Source organism: Melopsittacus undulatus, chromosome 6 (assembly GCF_012275295.1).
Source record: "Melopsittacus undulatus isolate bMelUnd1 chromosome 6, bMelUnd1.mat.Z, whole genome shotgun sequence".
In the NCBI taxonomy this organism is placed as follows: Eukaryota; Metazoa; Chordata; class Aves; order Psittaciformes; family Psittaculidae; genus Melopsittacus; species Melopsittacus undulatus.
This window is the reverse complement of record NC_047532.1, coordinates 57447539-57469697: the sequence shown is the minus strand read 5'-3', so window position 1 is coordinate 57469697 and position 22159 is coordinate 57447539. Positions and strand designations below refer to the sequence as shown.

Here is a 22159-nt window from a genome sequence, read left to right as displayed (position 1 = left end):
CTCAAAGACAGGCCAGCTTCAATGTTAGAGCAAGTTTCTCAGGACCTCATCCAGCCAAATTCTGAAGACTCTCCAGCGATGGTGATCCTACAGCCTTTCTGTGTATTACATTTCTTCCTCCTCCCTATGGGAGTTCAGAGATACATCCTTTTCCAGGAAGGATCTATATTCCTTGGAATGTACAATTCTGTTTTCACACTAGGAGGAAGTTGGATGAAGGACTTGAGGACTCACCAGTTGAACAAGTGACACCCCGTTCTCAAGCAGCAGATGTGTGCTGGGATGCAGACACAGCCTGTGGTGGCCTGAAGAGCTGGTACCCCAGCATCCCTTGGTGCATTGCTCTCTTGGTTTGGCATTTCTGTTTCTGCTGGGTTGTGCCTCAAGCACACTGCTGCTGTTCCTGCTCACTCTGTTCACCCACCGCTTCAGGATACTTTGTCTTTCTCCTTGTACACCTTTTGCAGAGGGGCTTTACCTCAACCCATCAAATCAGTTCAGCTCTCCATCTCACACCACACCAGTCTGCCTGAACTGCTGCCTTTTTTTGGAAGAAGCTAGTAAAAATTGCCTGTTACCTTTTCAAGGTTTGACTTCAGTCAATTCAGACAAGCCTGTAGCTGCTCTGCTGAGCTCTTTGGTCCTTAAACCCAGGGCCCTCTTCTACAAACAGGTTCACTGCTGCTATGACAAAGTTAAGTGATTCCAAACCCTGGTCATGCTTTGTACTACATCAACACAAAAAGCTAATCAAAGCAAGAAACCCAAAGCCCATTTTAAACAAATGTTTTACCTTATATGTGACTATACGGACAAGCTACAGCCACCACTGCTAGCGCAGTGTCAGTGCAACACTGGCAACAATTCATTTTACTCCTAGAGCAGAAATCCATTCTCTCTCACTAATAACTTCCGCAACAGCTGAATTAAAGGAGATATTTTCCACCCCATTGGTGAGTTAGCCCTGTCCACAGCTTCTCTGGGTGGAAGGTTTCTAAATCAGCAAGGTAAATTTGGGAGTTCCTGTCCTACTTCTTTTCTTTTGGGGATAGTCCAGAAGTAAGAAGATGGTTTGTGAACACAGGCACCAGAGCCAGCATAGCTGCCACACAGGCCAGCTTCAGAGGTCAGCAAGCACAAGAATAAAGCAACCTAAGGATCACAACACAGAAAAAATCTTGCAGGAGTCCGCTTCAGACTTTGCCTCCATCCCCAACTGCCAACACTTTAGATGTTGCATACTTTTAAAGAAAGACAGATCAGGCAGTGTTCATTGTAAACCAGCTCAAGCTGAAGTCTTAGGAGCTGGATACCTTTTTCCTTATGAGTAACCAGAAAAGCAAGTACAATTCAGTTTTGCATGATAAAAACAAAATACCCTTTTGTTAATTTGTTCTCCCTAGTCTGCTTTTGTCTGGTAAAGTCCTGTGTCCTTACAAAACCCTTGCTCTTTATCTGTATATTTGCAAGTATTTTGTCTGCAGTACTAAGACTGGAGGTACAGCTCAATACAACCGCAGCTCCTGCTGCAATGATACTAGCTTAATTTATTTTAATTCTTCCAAAATCTCAGCAGTAGCTGCTGCATGAGTTTTCCTCAGCAAACCTGGCACCGATACAGGTCCCATCCTGCGGCCTGCCACCGAGTGGCAGTGCTGCAAAACAGACGTGGATAGCAAAAGAAATCCGTCAGACTCCAGCTGACAGGAAACTGTGGAAAACATTCCTGATCTCCTGAACTAAGGATTTAAGAATGGTGACTCGAGATACTCTCACAAGGGTACGGTGCTTAGCTTTGGAAACAAAATAGGCCTGAAAGGCCAAAAACATGGTCACTAAAGTGTCATTTAAATGGTTGTTTTGGAGGAGAGCTTTTCTAAATCACAGTATCTTAGGTCTATGCAATCAAGAATGAACCTCAGCAAAAGAGCATGAGCTACTGTAAGAAAAAGAGGCAAACAGTGCTTACTCTTGTGTTCTGAGCTCTTCTCTCTATCACTGGGTGATGGGTTTAGAAACAGAATATTTAATAATAAAGGTTCTCATTCTTTGTAGAAGTAGTTTGGAGACATTTTGTGCTGGCATGGTTTGAACTTTGTATTTTTACTTTGTATTTTCTTCTTTTTTGGCAAATAAAAGACTTCTGAATTTAAAGTGCAAGCCCTGCTCAGTGGTGGGGCAGCGTTACTATTCACTTCATCTCCAGCTGCTGGCCAAAACTGCCTTCCCAGCTGTTGCTGAGCTCACACCATCCAGTTACCTGTCAGCAAGCCTACCAAAGCTAAAATTCCAGGCTTGCTTCACAGAAATACTGGAGCAAAGCAAGGTGACCATTGTTAACAGTTAAGACCAAAGAAGCTGTGTGCACAACATTCTCAGTACCACTTTAAGAAGTAGTATGTACCTTTCAGAAGAAGTTTCATCAGCTGTGCCACATGGAATTATTTTAACATACAAAGCCACTCTTCTTGCTATTTCACTTGTCAGATAGTTAGCAGAGTTTTTTTAATCAGTGTAATCTGTATAAACATGTCAGGGAGGGGCTTCTTCCATCAGGTAAAAAGCAGCTTTCATTTTGGATCATGTCAGAATCTTTGCACAATTCATGTGCCACATCTCTATCATCTCTTCCTTAGAAATCTCTCAGTGTTCCATTGAACAGGCAGCTTCTTGCCCTGCCATAAGTACCTGCATGAATGAACTACAGGAAGAGCAGCAGTTTTGTTCCTCCTCCCTCTAGGATTTAATCCCAACCAATGATTTCACTCACATTATTATGTGGAAACAGCCTTTCCACCAAAAATGAAAGCTTAGATGTCTTGTCTTTCTTGAGCAAGCATCTTCCACCTGTTCACATCAGGATGGGCAAAAGCACCAGACTAATTTGGTACCACTACATGTGACCCTAAGTCCAGAAGGAGCTCTGTTCTTCCCATCTTTGCAACACACTTTCAGGCAGGGAGCCTCCCGCAGCAAAAAGTTTGATGAACTGCTTTCCTTTCTGATGCAGCGCTACGAACTACAGGATTTTCATAAAGTTTGGAACTCAATCACTGTCTTCAAGCAGATTGGGAAGAAAGCTGAAACATCACCCACTTCCTATATGAAAAGAATCCCCCAAACAGCTTCCTCTACACTAATGCCAAGAACGGTTCCCAGCTCCAGAGGCCACAGGAGGAACACCCGGCAGCCCAGCCTAAACTGGAGCTAAAATGTCCCTCGACTGCTCTCCATGAGTGATTCCCAGCATACAGGCAGCAGGGGGCAAGTCCTTGCTATGGGCTGTATTGGGCTGAGTTTCCACTCAACTCTTTTGACCACAGCTGAGGCTGGAAGGTCCCACACAGTACTATTGCTATAAATCAGAAACTAAAGTTTTTCAGAGTAGAACCACTGCAATTATTTCCACCAACATTCTGATCCTTTCCATTACTCAGCTTCTTCAACAACAGTTAGCCAGGAGGTTAAGAAAACCAAACCAAGCCAACCCTAATTTAAACAATTACAGAATTAGTCATCAACGGACTAAGTGGTATTTAGACAGCAAGTTCAACATATGCCACACTGATGCCCTCAGCAGTTGCAAAATAGAATTAGAAAACTAACATTTATTAAATCAATTTGAATTTTAATATACATTTCAAGAACGTGGCAGCATAAAAGGAAATGTTTTTAGAAACAACCTGAATCTACCATTTGCAATTTTACATTAACGATCAGGGCTCTCCTGTCCAAGGTTCCAAAACACACTTGACCTAAATTCTCCAATTTTTGGTACCACATTTAATGCAGCAGTGAGATACTGAAGATTCCAAGTTCTCCCACGTTTCTGGAGCAAAGGTACTATGTATTTCATTTAATGAAAGTCCTAATAAATGTACCATCAACAATCTCAGCAAAACTTTAACAGCTCTGCAAAAGCATTCAGAAACAACCCACACTGTGCAGTTCACTCCCCTTAAATCAGACTCTAGTTCAGCTACTTTGCTTACATGTAGTGAACTAATAAACAGATTTACATTAGTAGGTCACCATCAAACCACTGAGTTAGAAAATGGCAGGATCCTTTTGGGCCAACACAAAAATCACATACAAGTTTAACTAAATACATTTTAATAGGACATTGTTAAATCTCATTCATGAGGGCTAAAAAACACAGATCCTGGGTACTTGGGTTGGCAAATAAAGACAAGAATACTAAGAAGCATTTTCCACCATTTACTCATTATCAAAAATATTTTTTCAACTCTTCTTGCAAAACAAAAACAAAAAAAGTACAGACTGGACACGTACATCACATTTTTCTTCCTATGGCTTTAACCCCCCACCCTACCCACCCCACGAAAAAGACGGGGGGAGAAACAAACCAAAACCAACAAAAAGATCTGACCACATTCACAGAGAATGACACCACGGTACACTACAAAACAAAAGGAGGTGTCATTTGTGTCCAAAGGTTTTTGCTTATTTCTTAGGTGAGGAACCATCATTGTACATGCTTTGTGCCAAATCAAAAACACCTCACATTAGGTCAGAAAGCACGGCAGAGTTCACTGCATGAGTAAAAGCAAAGGTAGAAGCAGTAAAGTAACTAAAAAAAATCACATACTATTTAACATGCTGTCAAAACAGGAATTAGCTTTTAAATCAGAAGGTAATGTTTTGTGTTCTAGTCAGCCCATGTTTCCTTTGTGCTGCATCATCCAAAGAAGAGAAATTTCACGAAGGAAAATCACTTTTTTTAGGCTGCCAACGAAGCCCTAAATTCAAGACTGAATTCTTCCGCTTGTACTCTTCTTATTCAGGGATTACACCGATATAAACTTTTGCATAAAGCTCAATTCCTACTAAGACGCTCTCATTTTAACACTTCGACAACTTTGTGGGATTTTTCCCTTTTGGAGCCTTTTAGCCCATGTTGAAAAGCACTGGCTTTTGAAAGCTGCTTTCAACAATAAGTGAGACAGATTCTGGGTAGAGTGAGTTACTGTAGCTTGTTCTGATAAACGTTCAAAATACTTGACCTTAGATAGCAATGGATCTTCTGACCTACCTGAGAGAAGATAGCTGTCAGTGAAGAACTACCCTCAAGGGGATAGGTCCCAGGCCACCTATAGTACAACTTCATCAGACACACAATGCCCCCGTACCACTGGGGATAACTGCTGTGGAAGTCTGCCTGTATCCCAGGCACTGAATGGTACTACTAAAACTTGAGCCTTCTTTGCATACAAGTAATTTTCTCACCCCAGCCAAATAGTCAGGAACATGACCTGTAGAACTGTCAAGAAAACAGGATAATGTTCTTAAAGAGGACTCACCATTCATATCTGACCAACTGAGCTTCCTGATCCTCCTCTGGAGCCTGAGCTGCTTTTTGGGCAATAAGCTTTCTCGATATATGTACTAATCTTGTTTTATTTTTAAGCTGTTCTGCAGAGTAGATAACCAATTCTCACACTCAGACATTATCTACCCCTTTCAGATTGTATTCTCCAGCTCAGGGCTGTATATCCTACAGGAATACCAGGTTATTTTCTAGTCATGGTGACAGTAACTAATCAATAATTATTTACACCATAACCTAGCACAGTTTAGATGGACTAACTAGATACCACTTTCTGCATTTAAGCAGAAGCTTTGACTGAGCACAAAGCATGACCAAGTACAATGAGGTTAATATACTCCTTGCCAAAGATCTTGTGATAAAATCATTTACATCAGGAATTGATCTCAAACTATGAGGTGCTGTAAGAACTAAAAACAGTTTTAGGGTAACTCCTCCATTTTCTGCAACTATTTCCCAGACACTAATACACATAACATAGCAATGAAAAACACTTGATACAAGTGATCTAAACGCAGGAGCTCCAGCAAGTTAAACAGAACCATAGCTGCCTTAAAACTGTAGCAGTTCCCCTACTGATGGCAGGGAAAAGAAAGATTCAACAGTCATATCTCATGTCTATAGCTTCATCCAAACTTTTATCATCGTGTGTACTGGCAGCTAAAAACGTTGTTACTGGTGACCCTGTCACATTGATTACACTGGTGCTTGTGCTGGCATTGCGCACTGCAATGCTTGTCACATTAATGCCCAAAGTAAGCCTAGTCTGCTCCAAGGCCTTTTCTGGCACTGCAAATGCCTCCAGCTTCTTCTCCCCATTAGCCATATATGAGTTTTGGCAGCCACGGCATATGCAGTCAAGGCAGGCTTTGCGGTTAGAATAGCAAGGGCAGCGTTGGCCACGGCATGTAAGAACACTTGGATTTTGGGTGGCACGACCACATTTACACCCTTTCTTTTCTTGTGGCTTTTTGTACACAGTTTTTGTTGGGCTTCCCGGCATAACATTACTGCTAGGAACTTTCTCCTTTGCTTTGTCTTTTGTTTTCAGCACCCCTGGTTTGGCTTTTGGGTGAGATTTCTTAGGGGCATGTTCCAAATTCTTTTTCATGCTTTTGTTAGACAGAAGCACAGTTTTGCTTATTTTGGGAGTGGTGCCTCCATTAGGTACAGTTGCAATAGGCTGCAAAGACATTTTATTTTCCTGTTTCACTGTTACAGGAGCTGATGCTCCCAGTGTTGGGCCACAGATGATGCTAGAAATGGGCAGAGGTTGAACTTTCTCACTGTCACTTTCTGATCGAGACCGCTTTCTGTTTAACTTCACTACCTTGGGCGTCGCTGCTGTACAGGAAATCCCGTGAGGAGAAGCGTCTGTGGACATGAAAATGCTATGGCTAAGAGGAGGGGGAGAAAGCTGTAGGAAAGGGCCGTTAGTCATGTTTGCTTCCAAGCTGGGCTGCAAATTAGAATCACAGACTTCAGTATTTGAAACAGTCTCTAAGCTCCGGAGAACTTCTTCAACACTAAGGAGGAGTGAGCCCCCTGGTTTTATGTCTTCACTGAAACTGCAGATGTCAATGCCTGTCGTACACAAGTCACTACTAGAAACTGTATCGCACACAGGCTGCAGGCTGCTGGAGATGTCCTCAGTTTTTATATACTCTCCAGTACTACAGACATCAATTGTGTTTGCATGCTCAGGAGAAGGAATATTCACTCCAAGTTTATCTACCGAAAGCCCATTACAATTGGGCAACCCGTTGATAACAGAACCTCTAATATCGATGTTGTGTGTGCTTTCAGGGATTGATGTAAAACTAGCTGGAGGATCAGTTGTGAGTTCTGAGGTTGAAGGTACTGGGGAATGTGTCAAACACAAAGCCAAGGCTGTATCAGAAGATTTGTCTGTCTCTTCATGGAGTGGCGATCCATCTTTGAGCAAAGCCAAAAGATCTGCAGAACAATCAACTGCCTGGATAATATCTCGTGCCAGCGGAGTTTGCGTTATGTATTCGCAGAGTTTCTTATAGCAGTTCACTAAGATGCTTAGTTGCTTATTCTCCTCAAACTGTTCGTAGTCCTTGCACCAGCTACATGATGGTTTCATCATCATCTTCTTGCCTTTACACGTTTTGCAGACATAATGCTGACATGTGGAGTTGGTAGGAGCAATAGGGTCTTGTAGCAAATTTCCTAAGGAGAGAAGAGAGAGAAAGATTACAATGAACCCAAGGCATGTTTCTGGGATAGTATGGGATGAATTTTTTGTACTATCAAAGCAAAATATCCTGAAAACCTTCAGCAGGTCACAAGAGAACACAGCATCCAATCACTGTCCTGTAAAAATGTTCACAGCTGCCATTATCTGGTTTTAAAACAACATTAAAAAATCATAAGCAAACTATCACACCATCGTTTGTTGTGCTTCTACAGCCTTTAGAAATATCTCAACTAAACCATTACCAAAGCCCTTGTGCCCTTCAGCAGCTTCTGCCATTGCAGCTTGTAAAACACACAGGATTTCTATGAGTTTACCAAAACTGCAACAATAAACTCCCATGAAGTGCTACTGCAGAGATTGTAAAGAAATTAGTGAAAAAAAAAATGGCAATGGAGCAGAGGGAAACTATAAAAGGAATGTGAAAATTATGAAATCCCAACCCCTAAAGGAAAGGAGACACAGCAGACTTTGGTTTACTTCTCATTCAGCTGGGACTAAAAATAGAGCCTAGCTTTGTGACAGTCATTGCAATGACTACACCACAGAATTTCTAACTTTGCAAGGGAGAGCAGTTAAATGGATCCCATAAACTCTCACAAACACTGAATAAAGTACCTAGTAATATATTTGAATAAAGGGGGAGATATATTTGAATAAAAGGGGGGGGGGGGGGAGGGGGCAAATACTATATTGCTCTGGAATTGCCTGTGCCAAAGGAGAAGGTGCAACAAGGCAACTATTAACACATACTGGGGAGTGGTAGCTCCTCGTTTTCCCATTCACAGACATGTATCAGTGCAATAATCGTTAACATAGTGGTACTGTCACAGCCACGATGCTTTTAAATGCTTTAAGGTGTCAACAACAGCTCATGGCCTAGCCAGGAGTGAAGACCTCAGAAGAAAGGATTTTCTCAGAAATCTTCCTGTTAAGAATAAAATACTAATAAAAATCAGTTGCTAAAGGAACTGACACACCTGACAGCACAGGGAGTGTCAGACACCCAGTGCTGACAAGCTGGCAGGTTATGTCTCCAGAGCTCTGAAACTTTAAAAACCTGAAGAATGTTTTGGGTTTTATCTTAAGAACAAACTAAATAACATATAAGGATAAAGTGTGAAAGAACAGAGGTACCTGAAATCCCATATACAGATAAACTGAGTAGTACCTATATCCAGAAATGACACCATTGCTTTGCTATTTCTAGTTGGCTCTAGGCCAAAGATGTTCTAACACCTAAATTAAATTTCAGAGTATCTTTAGGCATCTACAGGAATAGGTTTCTCCTCCTTTCCAAGCAGCAGATTTCTAGCTTTGATCAGACCTTTCTCCCCATAAGGAACCTTTCACAAGCAACAGTGAATTCTCACACAGATTTTTCCGAAGTGAAAACAATGCTGCTATGAACACAAGAATACAATTAAACCATTTGGAAAGAGAAAGCAAAGTGCATATATTGAAACAGACTGAGATTAAAAAAAAAAAACATATCAAGTGTAAAGATATTTTCCCTCATCACTCACCAAGGAAATTTTAATCATACAGTCCTGTAACTGATTGTCCTGACAGTGCATTGAAGGGCTGTAATTAACTGGACCTAGTTGAGTTGCCCAAGTTATCAGCTACAGAATAAACCCTATCCTTTCTACCTTATATTACCTTAGTCAAGAATCTAAGCTGTCAGGTAGAAGATCAAGACATTATACTAACCCTTGGTTGTAACAGCACTTACAATACAGAACTTGTCCCCCACTCCGCAGCTTTTCACAAAAAGTTCCTCATCCTTTTCCAACATTTTCACTGTTCAAACCACTTTTGAAAATTCAACTTTGTGCATTAGCACAGTATTTCTGTGACTCCTGCATTCCATGACCAAGCAGACTATTCCAACTTCCCTTTCAAATCTCAGTTCCCTAATACCTCTTTGGGAAAGGGCTGATCCAGGCCTCCAAGTGAGCTGCCTTTCCATAGAGTGGGTTGATGTAACCTGGTTTTTGATGACTTCAGCACTTATTGCTCATTATGTTGTATTTTTTTATAACTTGAGAGAAAATGTGATGGTTTAGGAAGCTGGCCAATGGCACCCAGCACACATCTACACACCGTCAAACACGGGGAACTGTCATCACTGTGAACCTGGAACAGTGGCCACTGGAATAGTGCAGTATTTGAACAAGCCAACCGAAAGAAGTGCAGGAGAAGCACTGAAGAGAAGACAGAGAAAGGTTCAAAGCACAATTACAGCAACACTTGATAGGAAATGCACTTCACAACCAGAGCCAAGGTATCTAGCTTTTCTTTGCTGATCTAGTGAGGAAGGGCTGACTGAGGAAGAGTGACTTCACAAGACCCCACCATGAGAAGAAGGAACAGAACACTCTTCAAGTTAAGCAGTGAAGATTTCAAGCCAACAGGTGGAACATTAAGCCACATAACCCAATCTGCAGTGGAAATTCTGATTTCTTTTAAAAGTTCCCTTTAAATGACATTATGTAAGCAGCAACATAGGCAAAGACCTCCACCATGGTCTTGTGAAAAAACTCCCTCATTCCCATGGGGGGGGGAAATGAAACGAACGTATTTAAATCACATTAGTTTCCAAAGTCACATCCTTCAGCAGGAGTTCACAAACAACTGTCCCTCCTGGATCTTTGAGTTTTTCCAGCAGGACAAGCAGAAAGCCATGCCCTGACCAATGCAGGAGACGAACACATCTAACGCTCATTCATTTAATGCTTTCAAACCTTAGAAGCCACCATACAACTACGTGGATCCACAGCGCTTCCAGGACCAAAATCCAGGACCAACATTACACCCAATGCAGCACAGTTGGGTGCTCCTTGGTTTGTTCTTAGTCCCATCATAAGTAGCAAAAAGACGCCAAGGATGAGTTATGATGATCAATGCTTCATAGATTATAAAGCACTTCAGAGATGAGACCAAATAAACAATATACCATTTTAACTTTTAATTAGATTTAAAAAAAAGTCATCACCAACTGTGCATTTTATTTCTCCCAAAATAAATTTGGCTGGAACTGTTGAATGGGTATGAATGCTGAAAAAGGATACTGAAAAATTTAGATTTCCAGAAGCCATGAGGAAAAAAACCCAAACAGATGGAGAGACAAGATAGAACACTTCACATGCTCTCACTGAAGAACAGGGCGAGTTACTCTTGGTAAATGCCAGGCAACCTACATGAGAGAGACATCAGGAATGCCTGTGCTGTGGGAGTGTTTTCAGCTTCAGTTCAAATCTCATTGAATATTCATTCTTCAGTTAGAGTCTCTCTTGTATGGATTCTGTGGCACCTATCACTCTCTTCAGCTTTAGTAATGTTAAGATGAAGAGTCGCCCATAAGATGCAAATTCACAGAAAATTAAGTTTCATTATTTTAATACTCAGAGAACGATAATAAGCCAGCAGCAATTTCCCAGAAAGACACCACCCAGGTTGCTACCCAGAATCTTGAAGTACTAAGCTCTCTTACACTGCAAACTGCTGGATTGTAGGGGCTACTAAACCATAAAACTCATTTGGTGCTGCGAATTTCCAGATGATGATTATAAACTCCACCAGGAAAATAAAGCTAAGATGTTACCTAGCCCATCCTCAAATTCATATAATCATACTGAGTTAAACCAAAGATCCATCTAACCCAGCAGGCCATATCACTAGCGGCCAAAACCAGACGCTTAGGGGAAAGAGTAAGAACAATGCAAATAAATTTCTAATACCTGCCCAGCTTTTAACTAACCATTGTTAGCTGAGAGAATTCTGATGCAAGATGGGGTTTCCATGGACTCAGTACCCCTCAGATGCTCTTCTTAGGTTTGCCTCATCTTTTCCTTCCCTCTTTCAAATGTAGCTGCAGCAGACTTTGACCAGAAGGTCCTACTGTGCTGAGAATGATGTCTTATTAGTTCCACTGTCAATTTCTGGTTCTCATGTTCCATGAGGTTAACAGTCAACCCCTACTTCTCTCTTCAACACTGCTCACAGTTTTACGGACATTTACCACATCAGCCTCAATGTTGTCTCTGTTCCACAGTACAAAAGTTGTTCCCTACATTAGGTCACCCTTCTAAATCTTCCACAGTTCTTTTTTTGAGATGGGGTAGCACAGCATAAGATATGGGTGAAGCACAGCCTTATACAGTGCCATAATGAAGTTCTCAATTTTATTCTCTATTCAAGTCCTGATTTTAGCATTTGCTTTGCTTTTCAATTGATACTCAGTACTGAGCTGTTACTCTCATGGAGTTTTCCATCACAAGGGCAAGATCTCACTTTTGGCTGGCAGCCATCAATGCTACCCCTTCCTATAAATTTACAGATGTAAATAGATCTGCAAGATATAAAAATGGTAGGCTCTGAGAAGTTAATATTTTTTTCCATGCTTATAATTTAATAGTTATCTAAGCTAAAGGTAATTTGACTTTTTATTGCACACTCATTCATCCGTCCAAGATCCTTCCATAATTACCTAATGCAAGCCTTCACTTTTACTACCCTAATACTTGGTATTGCTAAACTTTGCCTCCTCTTTTGCCACCCTCTTTTGCAAGGGGTTTATTAATACACCAAAAGCAACATCATGTTCTTACAAAGCCTCCCGTAAAAGACCTTCCCTAAACAACATCAACTCTTTAACATCTACATTAATTTGAGCACTTACAATTAATAAGAAGCATCTAACAGAGGAAATACTTTTAATATATTATTTACAAAATATCACAGCTGTCCTGGAAAGGCTGCTTACAGGAGGGAGGTCATTGAAACCACAAGGAATACTTCCTATTGTGTTCCTTAATGAGCATTACTTCACAGCTGCAGGAAGAGGGGAAGCATTGCAAATTGTCTCTCACAGACCAAAGGGAGGAAAAGAATTGGCAATCAAAGCAATTGTTAGGTGTATCTATCCAGCAAATGTGCTCCAAATGAATTACATTCACTGAGAAGGAAGACTTGAAACAGATCACCTTCCATTCTCATCCTTAGCAAAGGCAGAAATACAATGCCCAAAAAAAGAGGGTAAACATAAATAACTAGTTTGGCACCCTTGGAAAAGCCTGCTGAAACATAATATTTTGCCTTTTTTTAACGACTCAAACTCTTCATAATGGTATAGCTATTAAATCTAAATATGCAGAACTAGAAAAAAATTTGTTACAAGTAGAATTAAATGTATCACTGGGGCTAATCTCTGACAACTTTTGTCTGCCAAAGAGCCTTTAATCCTCAGGTGCCTTCGTATCACCAGGTATCACCTTAATTCTATAGTGCACAGCAAGTGAGTGGAAAGCTCAATAGCCTAGCCCCCTACTCCTTGCACTCTCTACCTGACTGAAGGGGCATATCTGCTCCACAATGCAAAAGCAGGTGTGCCGTCCATGAAGAAGGGGAGAAGAAAGCTCACCTGCACTAGTTAATCTGTTAATATCAAACATTACAGTTACTGTGCTTGCATTTTTAAACCAATATTACAAAAAGCTTCTGTGAACTTTAGTCAGATGAAAGCAATTCTACAGCACTGTGAATCTAGCAAGTTTTAAAAATCACAAAGCTATAATCAATATACAGACACTTCTATGTTACACTTAATATTCAGCAAACACCCTGAAGTAACAACCAGAAGATTAAGATTTAACAGTTGCTCTGCTACACTTCCAGCATCTTTATTTCTGGATTAAACATGATCTGATTGTTTCAACTAAAATAATTAGCAACAGGCAGTAAGCTCTAACAAATTACTACATTCAAGCTTCAGAGTTAACCACCTCCTGAAGGATGGCAGGTAGTTCTCACTTCACAGCAATACCATTTGGACAGGCTTTCTGAAGTCCATCTACTACTTCATCTGAAGCACTTCAGCTGAAGCAGCATCTGAAAGGAAAAGGATGCTTCCCCCCCACCTTCTCTGCATTACTCCCTTCTCAACCCCATACTGCATCTTTTCATCTGAGAAATAATCAGCTAGATCCAACTGAAGAATCAGTAGCTCAATGAGGTTTCAAAGCAAAACATGCATAAGAGTCATAAAAGCAGCAGCTTTTGCAAAACTGATGATAGGCAGGCATAAGTACTAAAAAGGTCTAGCATCTGTAGAAAAATAAAACAAATGTTTTAAGATCTGTTTTACATGGGTGAAATATCCGGGTACTTATTAGAAAAGAAGATCACTAAATCCACTCAAACACAGAGAAACTTCAAGAGAGGTTTGTGCAAGGGACAACTTCCAAGGACAACAATGAAAGGTCTTCTTCCACCAATCTCAAGCCCCTTCCAAACTGTATGCTTAAGATGGTGAGCCCAAACCATGGTCTGGTTGATCCAGCTCACAAATACAGCACTGAAGTCAAGAGGCAGGTTCACCAGTGGAAAGTTTATCCTATCCCTGGACTGACAAACTGCCCAGTTAGAAAAATGGTTGTCAACTTCTCTCATCATTCAGAAACCTACTGGATCACTGGACAGAGGTGCTGCCCATCACCCAGGTATCCTACACCTACTTCCCAGTGTTCAGAACACAAATCAGCATTTGTAGCCACCACACTCTTGACAGAGGCATGAAGACACAAGGTATGTACAATATTACTAGCACGCAACTTTGAAGCTATATCTACAAAGCACAGATTGTAATAGGAGTTCACAATGACAATACTAGAAATTTATTTATCCTTTAATGTTCTTTGTGAGACAAGGTTTTCGAGACAGAAATATTTTTTTTCTGCCAAAAACTACAAGTAGGAAATCTTGTTCAAGACTTTCAGCATGCAATCCTTTTTCAGATCTGAGACAGTAAGAGTTTACCTGTGAATTAAATTATAGTATTTTCTTCAACCAAACAGTAAATAAAAACCTTGCTTTTGGATCACCACAATTACAACAGTGCCTCTAGAATTTCTCCAAAGACATTCATAATTATTAATAGGTTAACAGAATCCTCATCAGATGAAACAGAAACATGGAGGGCACACCAAAAAGGCATTTAAAAATAAATAAAAAATGAAAGCAACAACTTATTTCAAAGTTTTATCAGAGAAAATATTTTGGTAGCTGCTGAATAGATCTGAGCATCCTCTGTCAACAAATAATGAAAAATCAGCTACAGAAATTACTACCCTCATATAGGGATGGTTGTGACTAAAGAACTAAGTATTCTACAACTGTTTGGAAAAATAAAAACCTGCACTATTTTTGTCTGAACACCAAGGGAACCCAAATTAACCATGGTAAGAATACAGTTGGCCTATTTTTCTGCATAGAAATACAGTCAATGCCTTTAGCTAAAGTTCAAAGAAAAAAAACATCACCACAGAAAATAACAACAAATTGCATATTAACTGTAGAAGGGCCTGCTTTGTTCTCTGCCTCCACCGCCTGCACAATAAACAGAACATATTTTACCAAGTCCGATGTCAAAGTTCCATTTCTGCTTGAAAGTCTTTTTGTTTACAAAATCACAGCCTAGAAAAATTCTATACGTATTTTTAACAAACTAGGTGAAGAAGCTCAAACTTGCTGATGCACAAACTTCAAAATGATAAAATGTCAGATTTCATGTAATGATGGTTTTCCAGAAGTCAAGGTTGCTGGATTTTAAGAGGTTTTAAATAGCAAAATTAACATTTCTCCTATGGGTATAAGATTAATGTAACATGCTTCCATGCAGCATAACTACTCCTAAAACTTGCTTTGAAAGTTATAGATCAAGTTGATCATATTCTCTGGGCAAACTAAGAAGTAATGAAAACTGATCTCTGCCCACCAAACAAAAACATTCACACCATGAACTGCACAATCTTAAAGTAAACTGTCCTCTTCAAGGCCACTGGAGAAGGAGCAAGCCCTGGGCTGTGACCAAAAGGCTCAGGAAATAACAAATTACATCACTGTAGGACTCTAAGGTGAATTCCTCCATAAAAGCAGGGAAATCTTTGGAAAGCACTATCTGGGAAGCACACTGATCAAGAAAGGATGTGGTGTACAGTATTTCTCAAGTCATATATGAGTTGGAAAAAATCTTTTCTGGCCTCACAAAAAACTCCAACATAATATCCAGCAACTGCTTACTCCGTATGTTGTCAACCTAACCTGCAAATCGTAACATGATAAGAAAACAAACCCGAAGAAATCTGTGTTTGAACGCACTATGTCCATAGAACCAGACAACTAAGTTGTCCCAATAAAGATGCCTTTTGGCAACACATTAACTTTTCTTTAAACACTCTGAAACGCAATGGGTTTAATCAATATCCTCGGGCAACCATCAAAACCCCATCCATCATTTCCCACTGCTGTAATGAGAAACACACTCTCATCTCAAAAAAATCAGAAGACACTATTGCAATCTCCACTTTGTGACCTTCTTTTGAAGCCCACTATCAACCAGTTGGAAACAACAGTGGAAACCGGGGCTACTTCTCTTCCTACTCCTCAATTTTGTTAAAAGACAGAGGAGTATTTTTAGGTTAGAAACCAATTTAAATTCAAATGGTACATCTTTATGTTATCAACACTTATTCAGTACAATGCAGACAACCTTGAAAAACCAGCTTTCTTAGGAGTCACACACAGGATTTAAAAACAGGAGATAGCGAATTTAAGTTAGAATATCTTAGCAGGAAGAAAAATCATACAACAAGTTCCTGGCTAAAAGTGGGTGTATTCAGAGATGATGGAGTGAACATTTTAGAGACAACTGCCCATGCTGGCTATCTCCAAAACAAGAATACCTATAGCAAAAAGTATTTGATAGATACTTAGTCCTGTAGTCCATGCTCCCTGATTATTGTTTCAAAGGTTCTGGATATTTTGCACATTCTTCAGAAATTCTGAAGTCTTTTGGCAACCACTCATGTAATTTTTAAGGGCAACATAACATACTTTTAAAAACTACCAATATGTGATAGCTGGACAGCATTTTTCATCATTGAAAATGGAGAAAAGAAGATAATATCAATGAAAAATATCTTAAAAAGCACTGATCCAGATCACTTTTCGAACATAAAAGGCTGCTCATCTGGAAGCACAGATCATGAATCAATCTTCACTCTCCTTAATCTAGGGAGAATGGACAAGAAATGAGATCCCCATCACAAAACATAAACATGCCTTCTCACTATAACACTCTTAATCCAGACTGAACTCAATCATGGCTCACATCCCAAACAGAAAATCCAGTATCATGCATATAATTAAGATTCATTAGTAGTGGGAATTGGTTTCTTCTGCCTTCTTCCATCTCAGCGACCGGAAATTCTAGAAAGCTTCAACCTATTTAGGTGTCACCCTACACTCTTTGAAGGACATAAGCAAGATGGAAATAACATCCCTATGGTAATCTTTCTATAAGGAAACAAAAAGTCAACAATTCTTGTGTTTTGGTAATCTATGCCATTTCCCATACTTGGGAATTGCTTCCATAATGCTACTTTACCATTTAGCCTACAACCATCTAACTAAAACTGTCAAGAACAATCACAGAACAACCAACAGAAGCTGTGTAAGGTACCAGCCAGTACTGGCACATTGTTTCTTTGTTCTGTCCTACCTCTTAATCTCCCTTAAGCCACATGTTGTCTCACATCCCCTTACTGAGCTTACAGGATGTTTAAGGCAGGAACTGTATTCTTATCCTGTATTTCTACAGCTGGGTTCCTGGTCAAACAAAGTGTTGTCCTAAAGCCATGCTCTCTTTCAAGCACTTTCACATTAGATATGAGCAATAACAATCTTTCACACACCTTTTTAGTATCTTTCTGAGGTTTCAGGATGAAGTTTTCCACTTAGCTTTGTAAAAAGCTAAGCTGATCTGACTGGCAATGTGCCTTTCACAAGCATTGTAACTGAATTTCAAAGAAGGCTGTTAATGCTGAAAAGCCAAATGAACCTTTGGATGACTTGCAGTAAGCTACATGGTATTTGAAACAGAGAAAAGCACTTTCTGAGATTTTTATCCCAACAGACAGTTATTTTAAAGCACAGAAGTTTGCTACATAAATTCTATTAAGCCATTTTTAAATTAAATATGGTATTAACGTGCAATTTAATAATAATCACTTTAGTCCAGAAACTGAAGCTCAGATTTCACATCTACTAAACTATTTTTAAATTAAATATGGCATTAATGTGCAATTTAATAATAATCACTTTAGTCCAGAGACAAAAACTCAAGATTTCACATCCCCAAAACATATAAAGGCACATACCTTCTGTCTAATGCACTCAGGAGTGGCTATTTTTATGTTTTAGAAGCTCTAGGAAATACTGTCCCTGTAAAAGGATGATGCATTATCTACAACACCATCTAGGAAACTATCACATGATCCCACTTAAATCCTAGAAACATACACTGCCGTATCATCAACATAATTTCACCTTTATAACCCATTAGGCAATAGAGAAACCTCAAATCCACCTAGAACAGATGTAACTGACTTACAATGGCATAATGGATTTACATTATGCTTTTCTACTGATTGAACTGCATGTGTTGCCAATCTGAATCTTAAATCAGAGCTTTAATTTCATAGTTATGTGGGTCCAAAACTTCTGCCACCCTTACTATGTGAGCTGGTTTAAAAGACTATCAGATCAAAAGAAAATGACCTGGCTTATGACTAGTGCATTGAGAAAATAGTGGAAGCATAATAATGTTAGTTGATTTATATAGCTGTCACTAATTTCTTCTAAAAACAATCCTCTAAACATAAAGGGACAATCTTAACAGTAGAATTAATAACTACATCATAACAAAGCATTACAGAATGCATTCAGAGACATTAGATACTGAGAAAAGGCTGATGACATAAGAAGCACTAATTCTGGGAGTAATTTCCAAGGGGAGGTCCTGGAAGCCCAACACTTGGGACTAACCAAGTGTAGCAGTTTTACTCATTACTGGCAATTCATGCAGCATTTCTTCAACAAATCATGATTTTTAGACATCACAGTCAAGAACGCATCCTGCTAAGATCTGTGCAAGGGAAGTACCAGACGCTTGCAAAGTTCTGTGTACATGAATGAACCCATACCCAGATATTTGCATCTTACAGCCTAAAAATACAAATAAAGTAGAAAAAAAATGCGTATCTGAAAACCTCTTAAATGCTTTTAAACCCTGTAAAATATAAAGGTTTGGATCATCATAGCATTTACATGACATGTCACAAAGTAATCACAGAATGGGTTAAAAGAGACCTTAAAGACCATATGGTTCCAAACTGCCTGCCATGGGCAGGGACACCCTCCACAGCTCTTAGTACTAATGTGTACAAAGAGAAAAGGATTTAAAAAATACCACAGCAAGGTCAGAGGGCCAAACATCAAGAGGCACCAACATTCACCTATGCCAGAAGTGGGAGAAAAGGAACAGAAAAGTCCAACAGGAAGGTGAATTTGCCTTTACCAGCCTCAGCTTAAGATTTATGACTGCTAGCCAGCAGTTTTGTATCAGGCTGGACCACTCTCCCATGACTGACTGCCTGCAGGTTCAAGATAGACGCTACTAATTCTGCAGGACAGAAACTGTATTTTACAGTATGGCTTCACAAAGAGCCTGGTATTTACTGAGGCCTCTGTATGCTACCATGCCACAAAGGAGCCCAGGACACAGGGACATAATACTGGGGAATTCTAATTTGAAACAAATAGCAGCTGCAGTTACCTGAAAGCTAGCAACAGTAGGAAAAACAAACAAACAAACAAAGCTGAAGCAGTAACATTAAGATTCAAAGAAAATAAAGGATGAAGAGAAAGTGGTACCATCAAGAAGCAGTTTGTAGATAAGAACAGTCAATAGAACAAACTAAAAAGCATGGTTTGCTCTACCAAACTGAGAGTGACAGAAAAACCAAGCAAGAAAAGCTGAAGAAGAGTAAAATAGCTTTGGAATTTGAGCAGGGACAAATTAGACAATTTCAATAGCACAGAGTGTAAAAATAAGATTGCAAAAGGCCAAGAAGGGAACAAGTCAAGGCAAAGAGAACAAAGAACACATTTCAGAAGAGCATTCTTACACTGGAGAGACCAGAGAGTACAGCAGTTAGAAGCCCACAGTCCCTACATAAATATATTAAAAAAAAAACAACAGGAAAATATTAGCATATTTTTAGGCATATTTTTGCTTTTAGGCAAAAGCAGTCTGGTGACTGACCAAAAGAAAGGTGAATTTATTGAAAAAAATCAGTTAGAGATTGGAATTAACAGGGCTGAAGGTAATAAGCAAGAGCAAAAGAGTAGAGGTGAATCGATATATCAATATTGACATCAGGGTTACATGAGGAAAAAAACCCAAACCTTAGACAAATTATTGCAGGAAATGACGACGCAGTGATCCTGGGAACAGGCTCCCTCTTTCCCAGTACAAACAGATCGCTATTTTCTAAGACTTTAAGTGGGAGGAGCCAATAGCTACAGGATAGGAAGCATCCAACACTAGTTTAGCAGCCTCAACAGTTGAAATCCTGATCCTGTAAATAAATTATCTAGCTTTCTAAACCCCAGTAATTCGATTTAATCTTAGTGTGACCACACACATTAGTAAAGATAAACACATGCAAACATAGTGGATGTAAGTCCACTCAGTTAAGAAAATACAAACATACACAGGGCCAGGACTTAAAATTACCAGAGGGAAAAAAGGACTGATGAACTGAAATAGCTAAGAGCTCAGTCCCTCTCCCAACACTAACCAAGGCTTCCAAAGGGAAGTTCAAGAAAGGCTGACAGCTTATTCCGCAGCTTCCTACTAGGAACGGACACATGCCCCCACTTCATAAACACAGCGAAATTCAATTCCTTCCCAATGTTCCCCAGACTGCAACACTGAAATTCCAGATACCTGCCTTTGCCCACAAAATGCAGAATACTCTTTCTTTTGGGAAGAAGCAGGGAAATCCCAGCAGCCTTTCAGCCTATTTGCTTTTATGGTAATTACTGTTATAGGACAATTACATATACTGCACCAAAAAAAGGGAAAAAAACCCAAATCCAAATATTGTTTCTTTGTACTTAAAATTCCTGGCTTTCCATCTGAATTATTTTTTGTTCTTTACCTTTCAGGGAGGTAACAAAAAAGGGGGGGGGATAAAAAGTTATTTCCCTGCCCCTATGCTCCGTATATTGTTTTGAGTATCTTTTACCATGCTTTCTTTTAGTCATCACTTTTTGAAAGCAATTAACTCCACTATACCAGTGCATCCCAATAACCACTAATAACTACCACAGCCTTCAGCAAATAAAGTGACCATAATAAAGCGCTGCATTTTAGACGGAAAACACAGTCCCTCAACAACAAAAAAACCCAATAGATTATTTCCTGTGTAGCTTGCCAGGCTATTAAACATGCAGACCCCTGACACCTCTCTTTATTTTTTACCAATATTGCCGCAGGCTTCCCCCCATTCGGGTCGAGTTTTTGCCCGGGAGGAGGGGGCGGGTTTAAACCAGCAATATTTCCACTCCGCCTCTCCCAACTGGCTCAACAACCATACCGCTACCGCGGCCCCCCCCGCCGCGCCCCACGGGGCTGCTTCCCCCACGGCGGGAGAACGGCGGCCGCCCACGTGTGCCCCCTCCCCGGAGGCGAGAGGTTCCCCCGGGAGCGGGGACACCGCGGCCAAAGGCTGAGCAAAGTTTCGTGTGCCGCCGCCGTGCGGGGAGCGAAGAGCCCTGCTGCAGCGCTGCCTCCGGAGGCCGGGGCGAAGGCAACCCAGCGGGGTAACACCGAGGCGGGTTTGCAAGCAGCGCGGCCGAGGGCCGACCCGCAGCACCGTGCGGTGAGCCCCGGGGGGGAGGCTCATTGTGCAGGGAACAAAAGAAAGATCCTCACCGCAAACGCAGCAGGAGAGGGACTGCCTGAAGTAGGGCAGGAGCTTGTTAATCTCTGTAAAGGACTGGGGATCTCCAGGGTCGTAGTTGAGCACCAGGCGGCTCGCTGAAACGTAGAGAGCAGTGGCATTCACCGGGTTCATCGCAGCCGCTCGCACGCCGCCGGCTCCGGGGTGAGAAGAAGGCGCGGCGCCGAGTCCGTGCTGGCCGCAGGGGCAGGTGGCCCCGGGGCGGGGGCAGGCCGGGTGTCACCTTGGTCCGGGGCCACCTGGAGCCGCGCGGCGGCGGCAGCGCGGAGGCCGCGGCGGCCCGGCGGCCCTGTCAGAGGGGCCGCGCTGGCTCCTCCTCCGCCTCCAGCGGGGCCTCGCTCCCGAGCAGCGGCCTCGGCCCGCCCGCAGCCACACAGCGCAGGGAAAGGCGGCGGCGCTACTCCAGACTGCGGGCCATGCCGGGCCGCCTTCCCCGGGGCCCTGCTACTCTCCGACCGGACGCTGCCTCAGCGGCGGCCCGGCATGACGACGGCCGCAGAGAGGAACCGCGAAGCCAGCTCAGGGCGGCGGCGGGCCAGGCCGCGCTGCCCGCTCCGGCGGCGGGGGAGGGAGGGAGGGAGGGAGGCGGATGCACCTGGGCCTCAGCGCGGCCGCATCACCGCGGCACCGCCGCGGCCTCCTCCGCGGGGCCGGTGGCTCCTGGTTGCGCGGCCGCCGCTCGCGGGGCCAAACCCGCCGCCTGATCCGCGCCGCAATGTC

At 41.5% G+C, this 22159-nt stretch overlaps 1 protein-coding gene across 1 annotated transcript; it reads right to left on the bottom strand.

Moving 5' to 3' along the window:
* Positions 1 to 3596: 3596 nt before the first annotated feature.
* On the bottom strand, positions 3597 to 21940 carry MSL2 (MSL complex subunit 2). The gene is made up of 2 exons (XM_005143057.3): positions 21412 to 21940; positions 3597 to 7543 (listed from the first exon to the last, which is right to left on the bottom strand). The coding sequence occupies exons 1-2, from the start codon at positions 21551 to 21553 to the stop codon at positions 5946 to 5948; spliced, it is 1740 nt and encodes a 579-aa protein (XP_005143114.1). The 5' UTR covers positions 21554 to 21940; the 3' UTR covers positions 3597 to 5945.
* Between the last annotated feature and the right edge of the window lie 219 nt (positions 21941 to 22159).